The sequence below is a fragment of the Oncorhynchus clarkii genome, chromosome 23, assembly GCF_045791955.1.
Source record: "Oncorhynchus clarkii lewisi isolate Uvic-CL-2024 chromosome 23, UVic_Ocla_1.0, whole genome shotgun sequence".
Taxonomy (NCBI): domain Eukaryota; kingdom Metazoa; phylum Chordata; class Actinopteri; order Salmoniformes; family Salmonidae; genus Oncorhynchus; species Oncorhynchus clarkii.
In genome coordinates this window covers 59,398,918-59,416,321 of record NC_092169.1, presented here as the reverse complement: position 1 = coordinate 59,416,321, position 17,404 = coordinate 59,398,918, and the positions used below count along the sequence as shown (strand labels likewise).

Below are 17,404 nucleotides of genomic sequence, written 5' to 3'. Positions count from 1 at the left end.
TGAAGGTGGGTGAGAAAGGAGTTGGGGGCAGTTGAATCAGTGAAGGCAACGCTTTAGTGTCACGGCTGTTGAAGGATGAGGACCAAGGTGCAGCGTTGTCAGCGTACATGTAACTATGTAGTGGAATGAGGCAGTGGGTTTTAATGAGTGGTGGTGTCCTGTCCTCCCAGGCCGTTGGCATGGTGCAGGAACAGATAGGATCAAGGTAGTGGATTTGGGTAGTGGGGTTTTAATGAGTGTAGGTGATGTTGTCTAGGGCGCTATTTAAATTTTTCAGAGGAACAGGAATAATGAAGATAATTTAATGTAGCTATGCTGTGACCTGCCTCCCACTCCAGTACAGTAGGTGGCGGTGTACGCAGCTGAACGTTGGATGCGATCCAGAAGAAGAAGAAGAAGAATCAGCTCTTTTTACTGTGTCACTTTTTCGTCATGGCAGCTACCAGCTGGGAAGACTCCGTCAAAAGTCTGAAAGGTGTGATTTTAGACATGTGCGGCGTGTTATATGATGCTGGAGAAGACGGCGGCACACCAATTCCAGGCTCCGTAGAAGCGGTGAAAAGGTGAGGAGGTTAGTTAGGTAAGCTACTAGGTAGACGTCGAGCTATGTCCAGTGGCATTCAGAGGACGGACACTGTTTCGGGACAGTGGGTCCGGGTGGAAACATATTATTAGCCAGACTCCTTCAGATAGAAATGTTGCATGTTCTAAATATGCAAATAATAATGATTTATTACCGGGGCAAATCTATTACCGATCGGCAGCCAGCAGTGAAGCGGCCGTGTGGTTGTTCTGGTTTGAGATTGAGCTCATCGGTTCCTAGTCAACTCTCGTGTTTTCACTCCTTTTCGGTATGGTCGACACCTGTTGGAAAGCTTGTATTCATAGTCTTTAGACGTGTGGCGTTTTTATATGACTGTCTCCATAGGTAGCAGTGAGCAAAGTGAGGTTTTACACATCAGCAACGATGGTACTACAACGATTTAGCCTTTAGATTCGTTCATATTGAAATGTAGTAGCAGAACACACATGATATACTGCAGAAACAGGAAGCTCTATTACAGCTCTTCAACAGCTATATGACACTTCATTTACACGTCTTAAGTTCGGTTCTGAATGCTGTTTAACTATGGAATGGGTTAGTCTCAGGTGAGTCTGGTTTTTAGCGGGGTCAGTCTGCTGTCTAACCTAATGTCAAACGTTCAAAACTGATAAGGGGGTGTGGTGGCAAGATTGCTTCAGAGCTGTCACTCACTGAAGCACTTGAATACATTATTTCTACAATCCCAATGACATACAAAAATAAATGTAATGTGTAAACGTGCAGATCAGTTGAATGTCCTTTTCGGGACGAGACATGCAGAGGTTCATTGTATCCTAATGATTGGGTTTGTTTCTATTTCTCTTCTGGGGTTGTTTTTTTTTTTGGTTCAGAATAAAGTAGAAAATGTTGTTTCACTGTATCTGTTCTGCAGTCTAACCAAGGTTATAATGTCAACCTCCTATTAGTAATGTATCTGTTCTGTAGTCTAACCAAGGTTATAATATCAACCTCCTATTAGTAATGTATCTGTTCTGTAGTCTAACCAAGGTTATAATGTCAACCTCCTATTAGTAATGTATCTGTTCTGTAGTCTAACCAAGGTTATAATGTCAACCTCCTATTAGTAATGTATCTGTTCTGTAGTCTAACCAAGGTTATAATATCAACCCTATTAGTAATGTATCTGTTCTGTAGTCTAACCAAGGTTATAATATCAACCTCCTATTAGTAATGTATCTGTTCTGTAGTCTAACCAAGGTTATAATATCAACCCTATTAGTAATGTATCTGTTCTGTAGTCTAACCAAGGTTATAATATCAACCTCCTATTAGTAATGTATCTGTTCTGTAGTCTAACCAAGGTTATAATATCAACCCTATTAGTAATGTATCTGTTCTGTAGTCTAACCAAGGTTATAATGTCAACCTCCTATTAGTAATGTATCTGTTCTGTAGTCTAACCAAGGTTATAATATCAACCCTATTAGTAATGTATCTGTTCTGTAGTCTAACCAAGGTTATAATATCAACCCCCTATTAGTAATGTATCTGTTCTGTAGTCTAACCAAGGTTATAATATCAACCTCCTATTAGTAATGTATCTGTTCTGTAGTCTAACCAAGGTTATAATATCAACCCTATTAGTAATGTATCTGTTCTGTAGTCCAACCAAGGTTATAATGTCAACCTCCTATTAGTAATGTATCTGTTCTGTAGTCTAACCAAGGTTATAATATCAACCTCCTATTAGTAATGTATCTGTTCTGTAGTCTAACCAAGGTTATAATATCAACCTCCTATTAGTAATGTATCTGTTCTGTAGTCTAACCAAGGTTATAATGTCAACCTCCTATTAGAACAGAAAACTCACCTGTACTTACTACCAGCAGGTACATGGAGAAATAGTATCCTTGATTTAAAACGGAAGAACTACAACCCCATGGTAATAAAACCTCTTCCCCTGGATAACTTTGCATAGCGCATATAAGGAAGTGTTTGGTGAATGAGGTTATCAAAATGTCTTGATTAAATCCCATAACGCAAAAACATAATAATAATAATGAATGTACACTTGACTTGTCTTTTCATACTATCACTGACTGTGTTCATGACTACGTTGAGGAACACTTCCTGACTACGTTGAGGAACACTTCCTGACTACATTGAGGAACATTTCCTGACTACATTGAGGAACATTTCCTGACTACATTGAGGAACATTTCCTGACTACATTGAGGAACATTTCCTGACTACATTGAGGAACACTTCCTGACTACATTGAGGAACACTTCCTGACTACATTGAGGAACATTTCCTGACTACATTGAGGAACACTTCCTGACTACATTGAGGAACACTTCCTGACTACATTGAGGAACACTTCCTGACTACATTGAGGAACATTTCCTGACTACATTGAGGGACATTTCCTGACTACATTGAGGGACATTTCCTGACTACATTGAGGAACACTCCCTGACTACATTGAGGAACACTCCCTGACTACATTGAGGAACACTCCCTGACTACATTGAGGAACACTCCCTGACTACATTGAGGAACACTCCCTGACTACATTGAGGAACACTCCCTGACTACATTGAGGAACACTCCCTGACTACATTGAGGAACACTTCCTGACTATGACTTGAGATTTGCGGTCGTCTCACCTAGCTAATTTATGATGAATACACTTTACTGTAAATCGCTCTGAATAACATCATCTGCCCAAACGACTCGAATGTTAAATGTTAAAAAATGGATTATGTCCAAAAGAGCTTTCTCCGTACAGGCTAAAGGCCTCGGACCTGCAGGTGCGTTTCTGTACCAACGAGACCCAGGCCACACGGGAGGTGTTTGTAGCCAAGCTGCAGAGGATGGGCTTTGATATCTGTGTGTCTGAGGTGTTCTCTCCAGCCCCGGCTGCCGTGGCTGTCCTGAAGGAGAGGGGGCTACGACCCCACCTGCTGGTCTATGACGGTATTGATTGATGTTAATTATGTATTTTTTAAATGTAACTTTTTATTTATTTAACTAGGCAAGACAGTTTTAAGAACAAATTCTTATTTACGATGACGGGCCAAAACCCGGCCAAACCCGGGCGACGCTGGGGCCAATTGTGCGTCGCCCTATGGGACTCACGGCCGGTTGTGATACAGCCTGGAATTGAACCAAGGTGTCTGTAGTGATGCCTCAAGCACTGAGATGCAGTGCCTTAGACAGCTGTGCCACTCGGGAGCCCCCAAATGATGTTTATTGTACATTAAGAGAATCTTTCCACAGCTCACAAGTTTCACACACACACACACACACACACACAGCTACTCTTACCTAGCCTGTCTCTTACCTAGCCTGTCTCTTACCTAGCCTGTCTCTTACCTAGCCTGTCTCTTACCTAGCCTGTCTCTTACCTAGCCTGTCTCTTACCTAGCCTGGCTCTTACCTAGCCTGGCTCTTACCTAGCCTGTCTCTTACCTAGCCTGTCTCTTACCTAGCCTGTCTCTTACCTAGCCTGGCTCTTACCTAGCCTGGCTCTTACCTAGCCTGGCTCTTACCTAGCCTGTCTCTTACCTAGCCTGTCTCTTACCTAGCATGTCTCTTTATTTATTTAAATGTGTCTATTTCTATACAAAGTGATCATGTATACCGTGTTTGTTTGGTTCGTTGCAGGTGTTGTCCCTGAGTTTGACAGTGTTGAAAAGGCCAACCCAAACTGTGTTGTCATAGGAGACGCAGCAGAGAAGTTCTCCTACCAGAACCTCAACGATGCCTTCAGAGTTCTCATAGGGCTGGAGAAACCAGTACTGTTCTCTCTGGGCAGAGGGTAGGTGTGATCTCTCTCTCTCACTCACTCACTCACTCACTCACTTTTTTCTTGGATAATAATGTTATTATCGTGTAGTAACAACCCAGTAATAAAGGCCTGATTTATTCAGAAGGATATTCCTTCAGCTCTACTTTAACCCTGAGGTCCACTGTGTGATCTTTACAGGAAGTGACCTCTACTTTAACCCTGAGGTCCACTGTGTGATCTTTATAGGAAGTGACCTCTACTTTAACCCTGAGGTCCACTGTGTGATCTTTACAGGAAGTGACCTACAGCTCTACTTTAACCCTGAGGTCCACTGTGTGATCTTTACAGGAAGTGACCTACAGCTCTACTTTAACCCTGAGGTCCACTGTGTGATCTTTACAGGAAGTGACCTACAGCTCTACTTTAACCCTGAGGTCCACTGTGTGATCTTTACAGGAAGTGACCTCTACTTTAACCCTGAGGTCCACTGTGTGATCTTTACAGGAAGTTACCTTCAGCTCTACTTTAACCCTGAGGTCCACTGTGTGATCTTTATAGGAAGTGACCTACAGCTCTACTTTAACCCTGAGGTCCACTGTGTGATCTTTATAGGAAGTGACCTACAGCTCTACTTTAACCCTGAGGTCCACTGTGTGATCTTTACAGGAAGTGACCTACAGCTCTACTTTAACCCTGAGGTCCACTGTGTGATCTTTATAGGAAGTGACCTACAGCTCTACTTTAACCCTGAGGTCCACTGTGTGATCTTTACAGGAAGTGACCTACAGCTCTACTTTAACCCTGAGGTCCACTGTGTGATCTTTATAGGAAGTGACCTCTACTTTAACCCTGAGGTCCACTGTGTGATCTTTACAGGAAGTTACCTCTACTTTAACCCTGAGGTCCACTGTGTGATCTTTATAGGAAGTTACCTCTACTTTAACCCTGAGGTCCACTGTGTGATATTTATAGGAAGTGACCTCTACTTTAACCCTGAGGTCCACTGTGTGATCTTTACAGGAAGTTACCTACAGCTCTACTTTAACCCTGAGGTCCACTGTGTGATCTTAATAGGAAGTGACCTACAGCTCTACTTTAACCCTGAGGTCCACTGTGTGATCTTTACAGGAAGTTACCTCTGCTTTAACCCTGAGGTCCACTGTGTGATCTTTATAGGAAGTTACCTCTACTTTAACCCTGAGGTCCACTGTGTGATCTTTACAGGAAGTGACCTACAGCTCTACTTTAACCCTGAGGTCCACTGTGTGATCTTTACAGGAAGTTACCTACAGCTCTACTTTAACCCTGAGGTCCACTGTGTGATCTTTACAGGAAGTTACCTACAGCTCTACTTTAACCCTGAGGTCCACTGTGTGATCTTTACAGGAAGTACTACAAAGAGGATGAAGGCCTGAACCTGGATGTTGGGGTTTACATGAAGGCATTGGAGGTGGGTGATATTACACTACACACACACAGTGGGTGAGTTTAAAAAATATATATTTTATTTTACAATTATTAACATTCAAAACAAAAATGAAAAGATATTAGAAAACAATATGACAAAGTGACAGTAACAGATGAGCGTATAAAATAAATAAATATATATATATATATATATATATATATATATATATATATTATATATATATATATATATATATATATATATATTTTTTTTTTTAAAGTCAAACTCACCTACTTATAAAAACATTTTATTTGTTTAAGTCAAAGCACGTTGATATCTCCCCCAGACCTTTGTGGGAACTCAGTCATCTCTGTTTCAACGGTCGTCGTTGTTTCTCTCCATCAGTATGCCTGTGATGTAGAAGCTGAGGTCGTTGTGTTTCTCTCCATCAGTATGCCTGTGATGTAGAAGCTGAGGGGTCGTTGTGTTTCTCTCCATCAGTATGCCTGTGATGTAGAAGCTGAGGTCGTCGTTGTTTCTCTCCATCAGTATGCCTGTGATGTAGAAGCTGAGGTTGTTGTTTCTCTCCATCAGTATGCCTGTGATGTAGAAGCTGAGGGGTCGTTGTGTTTCTCTCCATCAGTATGCCTGTGATGTAGAAGCTGAGGTCGTTGTGTTTCTCTCCATCAGTATGCCTGTGATGTAGAAGCTGAGGGGTCGTTGTGTTTCTCTCCATCAGTATGCCTGTGATGTAGAAGCTGAGGGGTCGTTGTGTTTCTCTCCATCAGTATGCCTGTGATGTAGAAGCTGAGGGGTCGTTGTGTTTCTCTCCATCAGTATGCCTGTGATGTAGAAGCTGAGGTCGTTGTGTTTCTCTCCATCAGTATGCCTGTGATGTAGAAGCTGAGGTCGTTGTGTTTCTCTCCATCAGTATGCCTGTGATGTAGAAGCTGAGGTCGTTGTGTTTCTCTCCATCAGTATGCCTGTGATGTAGAAGCTGAGGTCGTTGTGTTTCTCTCCATCAGTATGCCTGTGATGTAGAAGCTGAGGTCGTTGTGTTTCTCTCCATCAGTATGCCTGTGATGTAGAAGCTGAGGTCGTTGTGTTTCTCTCCATCAGTATGCCTGTGATGTAGAAGCTGAGGTCGTTGTGTTTCTCTCCATCAGTATGCCTGTGATGTAGAAGCTGAGGGGTCGTTGTGTTTCTCTCCATCAGTATGCCTGTGATGTAGAAGCTGAGGTCGTTGTGTTTCTCTCCATCAGTATGCCTGTGATGTAGAAGCTGAGGGGTCGTTGTGTTTCTCTCCATCAGTATGCCTGTGATGTAGAAGCTGAGGTCGTCGTTGTGTTTCTCTCCATCAGTATGCCTGTGATGTAGAAGCTGAGGTCGTTGTGTTTCTCTCCATCAGTATGCCTGTGATGTAGAAGCTGAGGTCGTTGTGTTTCTCTCCATCAGTATGCCTGTGATGTAGAAGCTGAGGGGTCGTTGTGTTTCTCTCCATCAGTATGCCTGTGATGTAGAAGCTGAGGTCGTTGTGTTTCTCTCCATCAGTATGCCTGTGATGTAGAAGCTGAGGTCGTTGTGTTTCTCTCCATCAGTATGCCTGTGATGTAGAAGCTGAGGTCGTTGTGTTTCTCTCCATCAGTATGCCTGTGATGTAGAAGCTGAGGTCGTCGTTGTGTTTCTCTCCATCAGTATGCCTGTGATGTAGAAGCTGAGGTCGTTGTGTTTCTCTCCATCAGTATGCCTGTGATGTAGAAGCTGAGGGGTCGTTGTGTTTCTCTCCATCAGTATGCCTGTGATGTAGAAGCTGAGGTCGTTGTGTTTCTCTCCATCAGTATGCCTGTGATGTAGAAGCTGAGGTCGTTGTGTTTCTCTCCATCAGTATGCCTGTGATGTAGAAGCTGAGGGGTCGTTGTGTTTCTCTCCATCAGTATGCCTGTGATGTAGAAGCTGAGGTCGTTGTGTTTCTCTCCATCAGTATGCCTGTGATGTAGAAGCTGAGGTCGTTGTGTTTCTCTCCATCAGTATGCCTGTGATGTAGAAGCTGAGGGGTCGTTGTGTTTCTCTCCATCAGTATGCCTGTGATGTAGAAGCTGAGGGGTCGTTGTGTTTCTCTCCATCAGTATGCCTGTGATGTAGAAGCTGAGGTCGTTGTGTTTCTCTCCATCAGTATGCCTGTGATGTAGAAGCTGAGGGGTCGTTGTGTTTCTCTCCATCAGTATGCCTGTGATGTAGAAGCTGAGGTCGTCGTTGTGTTTCTCTCCATCAGTATGCCTGTGATGTAGAAGCTGAGGTCGTCGTTGTGTTTCTCTCCATCAGTATGCCTGTGATGTAGAAGCTGAGGTCGTTGTGTTTCTCTCCATCAGTATGCCTGTGATGTAGAAGCTGAGGGGTCGTTGTGTTTCTCTCCATCAGTATGCCTGTGATGTAGAAGCTGAGGGGTCGTTGTGTTTCTCTCCATCAGTATGCCTGTGATGTAGAAGCTGAGGGGTCGTTGTGTTTCTCTCCATCAGTATGCCTGTGATGTAGAAGCTGAGGTCGTCGTTGTTTCTCTCCATCAGTATGCCTGTGATGTAGAAGCTGAGGTCGTTGTGTTTCTCTCCATCAGTATGCCTGTGATGTAGAAGCTGAGGTCGTTGTGTTTCTCTCCATCAGTATGCCTGTGATGTAGAAGCTGAGGGGTCGTTGTGTTTCTCTCCATCAGTATGCCTGTGATGTAGAAGCTGAGGTCGTTGTGTTTCTCTCCATCAGTATGCCTGTGATGTAGAAGCTGAGGTCGTTGTGTTTCTCTCCATCAGTATGCCTGTGATGTAGAAGCTGAGGGGTCGTTGTGTTTCTCTCCATCAGTATGCCTGTGATGTAGAAGCTGAGGTCGTCGTTGTTTCTCTCCATCAGTATGCCTGTGATGTAGAAGCTGAGGTCGTCGTTGTTTCTCTCCATCAGTATGCCTGTGATGTAGAAGCTGAGGTCGTCGTTGTGTTTCTCTCCATCAGTATGCCTGTGATGTAGAAGCTGAGGTCGTCGTTGTTTCTCTCCATCAGTATGCCTGTGATGTAGAAGCTGAGGGGTCGTTGTGTTTCTCTCCATCAGTATGCCTGTGATGTAGAAGCTGAGGTCGTTGTGTTTCTCTCCATCAGTATGCCTGTGATGTAGAAGCTGAGGGGTCGTTGTGTTTCTCTCCATCAGTATGCCTGTGATGTAGAAGCTGAGGGGTCATTGTGTTTCTCTCCATCAGTATGCCTGTGATGTAGAAGCTGAGGGGTTGTTGTGTTTCTCTCCATCAGTATGCCTGTGATGTAGAAGCTGAGGGGTCGTTGTGTTTCTCTCCATCAGTATGCCTGTGATGTAGAAGCTGAGGTCGTCGTTGTTTCTCTCCATCAGTATGCCTGTGATGTAGAAGCTGAGGGGTCGTTGTGTTTCTCTCCATCAGTATGCCTGTGATGTAGAAGCTGAGGGGTTGTTGTGTTTCTCTCCATCAGTATGCCTGTGATGTAGAAGCTGAGGTCGTCGTTGTTTCTCTCCATCAGTATGCCTGTGATGTAGAAGCTGAGGTCGTCGTTGTGTTTCTCTCCATCAGTATGCCTGTGATGTAGAAGCTGAGGTCGTCGTTGTTTCTCTCCATCAGTATGCCTGTGATGTAGAAGCTGAGGGGTCATTGTGTTTCTCTCCATCAGTATGCCTGTGATGTAGAAGCTGAGGTCGTCGTTGTTTCTCTCCATCAGTATGCCTGTGATGTAGAAGCTGAGGTCGTCGTTGTTTCTCTCCATCAGTATGCCTGTGATGTAGAAGCTGAGGTCGTCGTTGTTTCTCTCCATCAGTATGCCTGTGATGTAGAAGCTGAGGGGTCATTGTGTTTCTCTCCATCAGTATGCCTGTGATGTAGAAGCTGAGGTCGTTGTGTTTCTCTCCATCAGTATGCCTGTGATGTAGAAGCTGAGGTCGTTGTGTTTCTCTCCATCAGTATGCCTGTGATGTAGAAGCTGAGGTCGTTGTGTTTCTCTCCATCAGTATGCCTGTGATGTAGAAGCTGAGGTCGTCGTTGTGTTTCTCTCCATCAGTATGCCTGTGATGTAGAAGCTGAGGTCGTTGTGTTTCTCTCCATCAGTATGCCTGTGATGTAGAAGCTGAGGTCGTCGTTGTTTCTCTCCATCAGTATGCCTGTGATGTAGAAGCTGAGGGGTCGTTGTGTTTCTCTCCATCAGTATGCCTGTGATGTAGAAGCTGAGGGGTTGTTGTGTTTCTCTCCATCAGTATGCCTGTGATGTAGAAGCTGAGGTCGTTGTGTTTCTCTCCATCAGTATGCCTGTGATGTAGAAGCTGAGGGGTCATTGTGTTTCTCTCCATCAGTATGCCTGTGATGTAGAAGCTGAGGTCGTTGTGTTTCTCTCCATCTGTATGCCTGTGATGTAGAAGCTGAGGTCGTTGTGTTTCTCTCCATCAGTATGCCTGTGATGTAGAAGCTGAGGTCGTTGTGTTTCTCTCCATCAGTATGCCTGTGATGTAGAAGCTGAGGGGTCGTTGTGTTTCTCTCCATCAGTATGCCTGTGATGTAGAAGCTGAGGTCGTTGTGTTTCTCTCCATCAGTATGCCTGTGATGTAGAAGCTGAGGTCGTTGTGTTTCTCTCCATCAGTATGCCTGTGATGTAGAAGCTGAGGGGTCGTTGTGTTTCTCTCCATCAGTATGCCTGTGATGTAGAAGCTGAGGGGTCGTTGTGTTTCTCTCCATCAGTATGCCTCTGATGTAGAAGCTGAGGTCGTTGTGTTTCTCTCCATCAGTATGCCTGTGATGTAGAAGCTGAGGGGTCGTTGTGTTTCTCTCCATCAGTATGCCTGTGATGTAGAAGCTGAGGTCGTCGTTGTGTTTCTCTCCATCAGTATGCCTGTGATGTAGAAGCTGAGGTCGTCGTTGTGTTTCTCTCCATCAGTATGCCTGTGATGTAGAAGCTGAGGTCGTTGTGTTTCTCTCCATCAGTATGCCTGTGATGTAGAAGCTGAGGGGTCGTTGTGTTTCTCTCCATCAGTATGCCTGTGATGTAGAAGCTGAGGGGTCGTTGTGTTTCTCTCCATCAGTATGCCTGTGATGTAGAAGCTGAGGGGTTGTTGTGTTTCTCTCCATCAGTATGCCTGTGATGTAGAAGCTGAGGTCGTCGTTGTTTCTCTCCATCAGTATGCCTGTGATGTAGAAGCTGAGGTCGTTGTGTTTCTCTCCATCAGTATGCCTGTGATGTAGAAGCTGAGGTCGTTGTGTTTCTCTCCATCAGTATGCCTGTGATGTAGAAGCTGAGGGGTCGTTGTGTTTCTCTCCATCAGTATGCCTCTGATGTAGAAGCTGAGGTCGTTGTGTTTCTCTCCATCAGTATGCCTGTGATGTAGAAGCTGAGGTCGTTGTGTTTCTCTCCATCAGTATGCCTGTGATGTAGAAGCTGAGGGGTCGTTGTGTTTCTCTCCATCAGTATGCCTGTGATGTAGAAGCTGAGGTCGTCGTTGTGTTTCTCTCCATCAGTATGCCTGTGATGTAGAAGCTGAGGTCGTCGTTGTTTCTCTCCATCAGTATGCCTGTGATGTAGAAGCTGAGGTCGTCGTTGTGTTTCTCTCCATCAGTATGCCTGTGATGTAGAAGCTGAGGTCGTCGTTGTTTCTCTCCATCAGTATGCCTGTGATGTAGAAGCTGAGGGGTCGTTGTGTTTCTCTCCATCAGTATGCCTGTGATGTAGAAGCTGAGGTCGTTGTGTTTCTCTCCATCAGTATGCCTGTGATGTAGAAGCTGAGGGGTCGTTGTGTTTCTCTCCATCAGTATGCCTGTGATGTAGAAGCTGAGGGGTCATTGTGTTTCTCTCCATCAGTATGCCTGTGATGTAGAAGCTGAGGGGTTGTTGTGTTTCTCTCCATCAGTATGCCTGTGATGTAGAAGCTGAGGGGTCGTTGTGTTTCTCTCCATCAGTATGCCTGTGATGTAGAAGCTGAGGTCGTCGTTGTTTCTCTCCATCAGTATGCCTGTGATGTAGAAGCTGAGGGGTCGTTGTGTTTCTCTCCATCAGTATGCCTGTGATGTAGAAGCTGAGGGGTTGTTGTGTTTCTCTCCATCAGTATGCCTGTGATGTAGAAGCTGAGGTCGTCGTTGTTTCTCTCCATCAGTATGCCTGTGATGTAGAAGCTGAGGTCGTCGTTGTGTTTCTCTCCATCAGTATGCCTGTGATGTAGAAGCTGAGGTCGTCGTTGTTTCTCTCCATCAGTATGCCTGTGATGTAGAAGCTGAGGGGTCATTGTGTTTCTCTCCATCAGTATGCCTGTGATGTAGAAGCTGAGGTCGTCGTTGTTTCTCTCCATCAGTATGCCTGTGATGTAGAAGCTGAGGTCGTCGTTGTTTCTCTCCATCAGTATGCCTGTGATGTAGAAGCTGAGGTCGTCGTTGTTTCTCTCCATCAGTATGCCTGTGATGTAGAAGCTGAGGGGTCATTGTGTTTCTCTCCATCAGTATGCCTGTGATGTAGAAGCTGAGGTCGTTGTGTTTCTCTCCATCAGTATGCCTGTGATGTAGAAGCTGAGGTCGTTGTGTTTCTCTCCATCAGTATGCCTGTGATGTAGAAGCTGAGGTCGTTGTGTTTCTCTCCATCAGTATGCCTGTGATGTAGAAGCTGAGGTCGTCGTTGTGTTTCTCTCCATCAGTATGCCTGTGATGTAGAAGCTGAGGTCGTTGTGTTTCTCTCCATCAGTATGCCTGTGATGTAGAAGCTGAGGTCGTCGTTGTTTCTCTCCATCAGTATGCCTGTGATGTAGAAGCTGAGGGGTCGTTGTGTTTCTCTCCATCAGTATGCCTGTGATGTAGAAGCTGAGGGGTTGTTGTGTTTCTCTCCATCAGTATGCCTGTGATGTAGAAGCTGAGGTCGTTGTGTTTCTCTCCATCAGTATGCCTGTGATGTAGAAGCTGAGGGGTCATTGTGTTTCTCTCCATCAGTATGCCTGTGATGTAGAAGCTGAGGTCGTTGTGTTTCTCTCCATCTGTATGCCTGTGATGTAGAAGCTGAGGTCGTTGTGTTTCTCTCCATCAGTATGCCTGTGATGTAGAAGCTGAGGTCGTTGTGTTTCTCTCCATCAGTATGCCTGTGATGTAGAAGCTGAGGGGTCGTTGTGTTTCTCTCCATCAGTATGCCTGTGATGTAGAAGCTGAGGTCGTTGTGTTTCTCTCCATCAGTATGCCTGTGATGTAGAAGCTGAGGTCGTTGTGTTTCTCTCCATCAGTATGCCTGTGATGTAGAAGCTGAGGTCGTTGTGTTTCTCTCCATCTGTATGCCTGTGATGTAGAAGCTGAGGTCGTTGTGTTTCTCTCCATCAGTATGCCTGAGGTCGTTGTGTTTCTCTCCATCAGTATGCCTGTGATGTAGAAGCTGAGGGGTCGTTGTGTTTCTCTCCATCAGTATGCCTGTGATGTAGAAGCTGAGGTCGTTGTGTTTCTCTCCATCAGTATGCCTGTGATGTAGAAGCTGAGGTCGTTGTGTTTCTCTCCATCAGTATGCCTGTGATGTAGAAGCTGAGGTCGTCGTTGTTTCTCTCCATCAGTATGCCTGTGATGTAGAAGCTGAGGTCGTTGTGTTTCTCTCCATCAGTATGCCTGTGATGTAGAAGCTGAGGTCATCGGGAAGCCAGACCCCATGTTCTTTCAGAAAGTTCTAGATGACATTGGGGTTCAGTCACACCAGGTAGGTTTAAAAACTAAATCCAGCACACACATTCAGTTAAAAAGGATTCTGAGCCATCCTCCTGCTCTCTTTCTGTCTCTCTCATTTCTCTCTCCTTTCTGTCTCTCTCATTTCTCTCTCCTTTCTGTCTCTCTCATTTCTCTCTCCTTTCTGTCTCTCTCATTTCTCTCTCCTTTCTGTCTCTCTCATTTCTCTCTCCTTTCTGTCTCTCTCATTTCTCTCTCCTTTCTGTCTCTCTCTTCTTTCTGTCTCTCTCTCCTTTCTGTCTCTCTCTCTCTCCTACTGCTCTCTTTCTGTCTCTCTCATTTCTCTCTCCTTTCTGTCTCTCTCATTTCTCTCTCCTTTCTGTCTCTCTCATTTCTCTCTCCTTTCTGTCTCTCTCTTCTTTCTGTCTCTCTCTCCTTTCTGTCTCTCTCTCTCTCCTACTGCTCTCTTTCTGTCTCTCTCCTTTCTCTCTCCTCCTGTCAGACTCTGATGATTGGTGACGATCTGGTGAATGATGTGGGCGGGGCCCAACACTGTGGAATGAAGGGTGTCCAAGTGAGGACAGGAAAATACAGGTAGGTGTTTGTTTATGTATGTTGACGTCCGTATGTTTGGTTTCACATCGTTGAAATGAACGCAGGCAGGAACCAACTGTCCCATCAACGACCACAAGGGGGCGGTCCTACACAACATCTAAATCTAAGGACTAAAAACACTATTTTCGATGGAGAGTCCCGATTGAGAACTTCTTGGTCCAAGGCTTACTCTGTCTGTGAAACTGACCATTTAAAGATTTGTTTATTTCATTAAGAATATGCTGAAAATATCTTCATGTTATCCAAATGTGTAAATGCAGCTCTGCCCCAATCCCATCCATACTCTCTGTATTAGTCTGTAGTCTGACTGACTAGTGAAGACATCAACACTATGAAATAACACGTATGGAAGAGTGCAAAGCTGTCATCGAGGCAAAGGTTGGCTACTTTCAAGAATATAACATTTATTTTGATTTGTTTAACACTTTTTTTGGCTCCTACATGATTCCATATGTGTTATTTCATAGTTTTGATGTCTTCACTATTATTCTACAGTGTAGAAAATAGTAAAAATAAAGAAAAACCCTTGAGTGGGTGTATCCAGACTTTTCACTGGTACTGTACAACACAGGACCCCGGGACAGTCAGCCACACTACACAGGACCCCGGGACAGTCAGCCACACTACACAGGACCCCGGGACAGTCAGCCACACTACACAGGACACCATTACAGTCAGCCACACAACACAGGACCCCAGGACAGTCAGCCACACAACACAGGACCCCAGGACAGTCAGCCACACAACACAGGACCCCGGGACAGTCAGCCACACAACACAGGACCCCAGGACAGTCAGCCACACAACACAGGACCCCAGGACAGTCAGCCACACAACACAGGACCCCGGGACAGTCAGCCACACAACACAGGACCCCAGGACAGTCAGCCACACAACACAGGACCCCAGGACAGTCAGCCACACAACACAGGACCCCGGTGCAGTCAGCCACACAACACAGGACCCCAGGACAGTCAGCCACACAACACAGGACCCCGGTGCAGTCAGCCACACAACACAGGACCCCAGGACAGTCAGCCACACAACACAGGACCCCAGGACAGTCAGCCACACAACACAGGACCCCAGGACAGTCAGCCACACAACACAGGACAGTCAGCCACACAACACAGGACAGTCAGCCACACAACACAGGACAGTCAGCCACACAACACAGGACCCCAGGACAGTCAGCCACACAACACAGGACCCCAGGACAGTCAGCCACACAACACAGGACCCCAGGACAGTCAGCCACACAACACAGGACAGTCAGCCACACAACACAGGACAGTCAGCCACACAACACAGGACCCCAGGACAGTCAGCCACACAACACAGGACAGTCAGCCACACACCCCAGGACAGTCAGCCACACAACCCAGGACCCCAGGACAGTCAGCCACACAACACAGGACAGTCAGCCACACAACACAGGACCCCAGGACAGTCAGCCACACAACACAGGACCCCAGGACAATCAGCCACACTACACAGGACCCCGGGACAGTCAGCCACACAACACAGGACAGTCAGCCACACAACACAGGACCCCAGGACAGTCAGCCACACAACACAGGACCCCGGGACAGTCAGCCACACAACACAGGACCCCGGGACAGTCAGCCACACAACACAGGACCCCGGGACAGTCAGCCACACTACACAGGACCCCAGGACAGTCAGCCACACTACACAGGACCCCAGGACAGTCAGCCACACAGCACAGGACCCCGGGACAGTCAGCCACACAACACAGGACCCCGGGACAGTCAGCCACACAACACAGGACCCCGGGACAGTGAGCCACACAACACAGGACCCCGGGACAGTCAGCCACACAACACAGGACCCCGGGACAGTCAGCCACACAACACAGGACCCCAGGACAGTCAGCCACACAACACAGGACAGTCAGCAACACAACACAGGACCCCAGGACAGTCAGCCACGCTACACAGGACCCCAGGACAGTCAGCCACGCTACACAGGACCCCAGGACAGTCAGCCACACAACACAGGACCCCAGGACAGTCAGCCACACAACACAGGACAGTCAGCCACACAACACAGGACCCCAGGACAGTCAGCCACACTACACAGGACCCCGGGACAGTCAGCCACACAACACAGGACAGTCAGCCACACAACACAGGACCCCAGGACAGTCAGCCACACAACACAGGACCCCAGGACAGTCAGCCACACAACACAGGACCCCGGGACAGTCAGCCACACAACACAGGACCCCAGGATAGTCAGCCACACAACACAGGACCCCAGGATAGTCAGCCACACTACACAGGACCCCAGGACAGTCAGCCACACAACACAGGACCCCAGGACAGTCAGCCACACTACACAGGACCCCAGGACAGTCAGCCACACTACACAGGACCCTGGGACAGTCAGCCACACAACACAGGACAGTCAGCCACACAACACAGGACCCCAGGACAGTCAGCCACACAACACAGGACCCCAGGACAGTCAGCCACACAACACAGGACCCCGGGACAGTCAGCCACACAACACAGGACCCCAGGACAGTCAGCCACACAAAACAGGACCCCAGGACAGTCAGCCACACAACACAGGACCCCAGGACAGTCAGCCACACAACACAGGACCCCAGGACAGTCAGTCACACAACACAGGACCCCAGGACAGTCAGCCACACAACACAGGACCCCGGGACAGTCAGCCACACAACACAGGACCCCGGGACAGTCAGCCACACAACACAGGACCCCGGGACAGTCAGCCACACAACACAGGACCTCGGGACAGTCAGCCACACTACACAGGAGCCCAGGACAGTCAGCCACTCAACAAAGGACCCCAGGACAGTCAGCCACACTACACAGGACAGTCAGCCACACAACACAGGACCCCAGGACAGTCAGCCACAAAACACAGGACCCCAGGACAGTCAGCCACACAACACAGGACCCCGGGACAGTCAGCCACACAACACAGGACCCCGGGACAGTCAGCCACACAACACAGGACCCCGGGACAGTCAGCCACACAACACAGGACCCCAGGATAGTCAGCCACACAACACAGGACCCCGGGACAGTCAGCCACACAACACAGGACCCCGGGACAGTCAGCCACACAACACAGGACCCCGGGACAGTCAGCCACACAACACAGGACCCCGGGATAGTCAGCCACACAACACAGGACCCCAGGACAGTCAGCCACACAACACAGGACCCCGGGACAGTCAGCCACACAACACAGGACCCCGGGACAGTCAGCCACACAACACAGGACCCCGGGACAGTCAGCCACACAACACAGGACCCCGGGACAGTCAGCCACACTACACAGGACCCCGGGACAGTCAGCCACACTACACAGGACCCCGGG

At 47.1% G+C, this 17,404-nt stretch overlaps 1 protein-coding gene across 4 annotated transcripts in view; it reads left to right on the top strand.

The window, feature by feature from the left end:
• The first annotated feature begins 377 nt into the window (after positions 1-377).
• Positions 378-17,404, top strand: part of LOC139381790 (phospholysine phosphohistidine inorganic pyrophosphate phosphatase) — a 42,953-nt gene continuing 25,926 nt past the window's right edge. For 3 of the 4 annotated variants that reach the window (XM_071125551.1, XM_071125553.1, XM_071125550.1), the window contains exons 1-6: positions 396-563; positions 3,336-3,523; positions 4,214-4,367; positions 5,724-5,787; positions 13,353-13,445; positions 13,914-14,005. In XM_071125551.1, coding sequence (XP_070981652.1) covers positions 433-563; positions 3,336-3,523; positions 4,214-4,367; positions 5,724-5,787; positions 13,353-13,445; positions 13,914-14,005 — 722 coding nt within the window. In that variant the 5' untranslated portion in view covers positions 396-432. Of the gene's footprint in view, positions 564-3,335; positions 3,524-4,213; positions 4,368-5,723; positions 5,788-13,352; positions 13,446-13,913; positions 14,006-17,404 lie in introns of all 4 variants that reach the window. The other variant, XM_071125552.1, reaches the window with a different exon arrangement.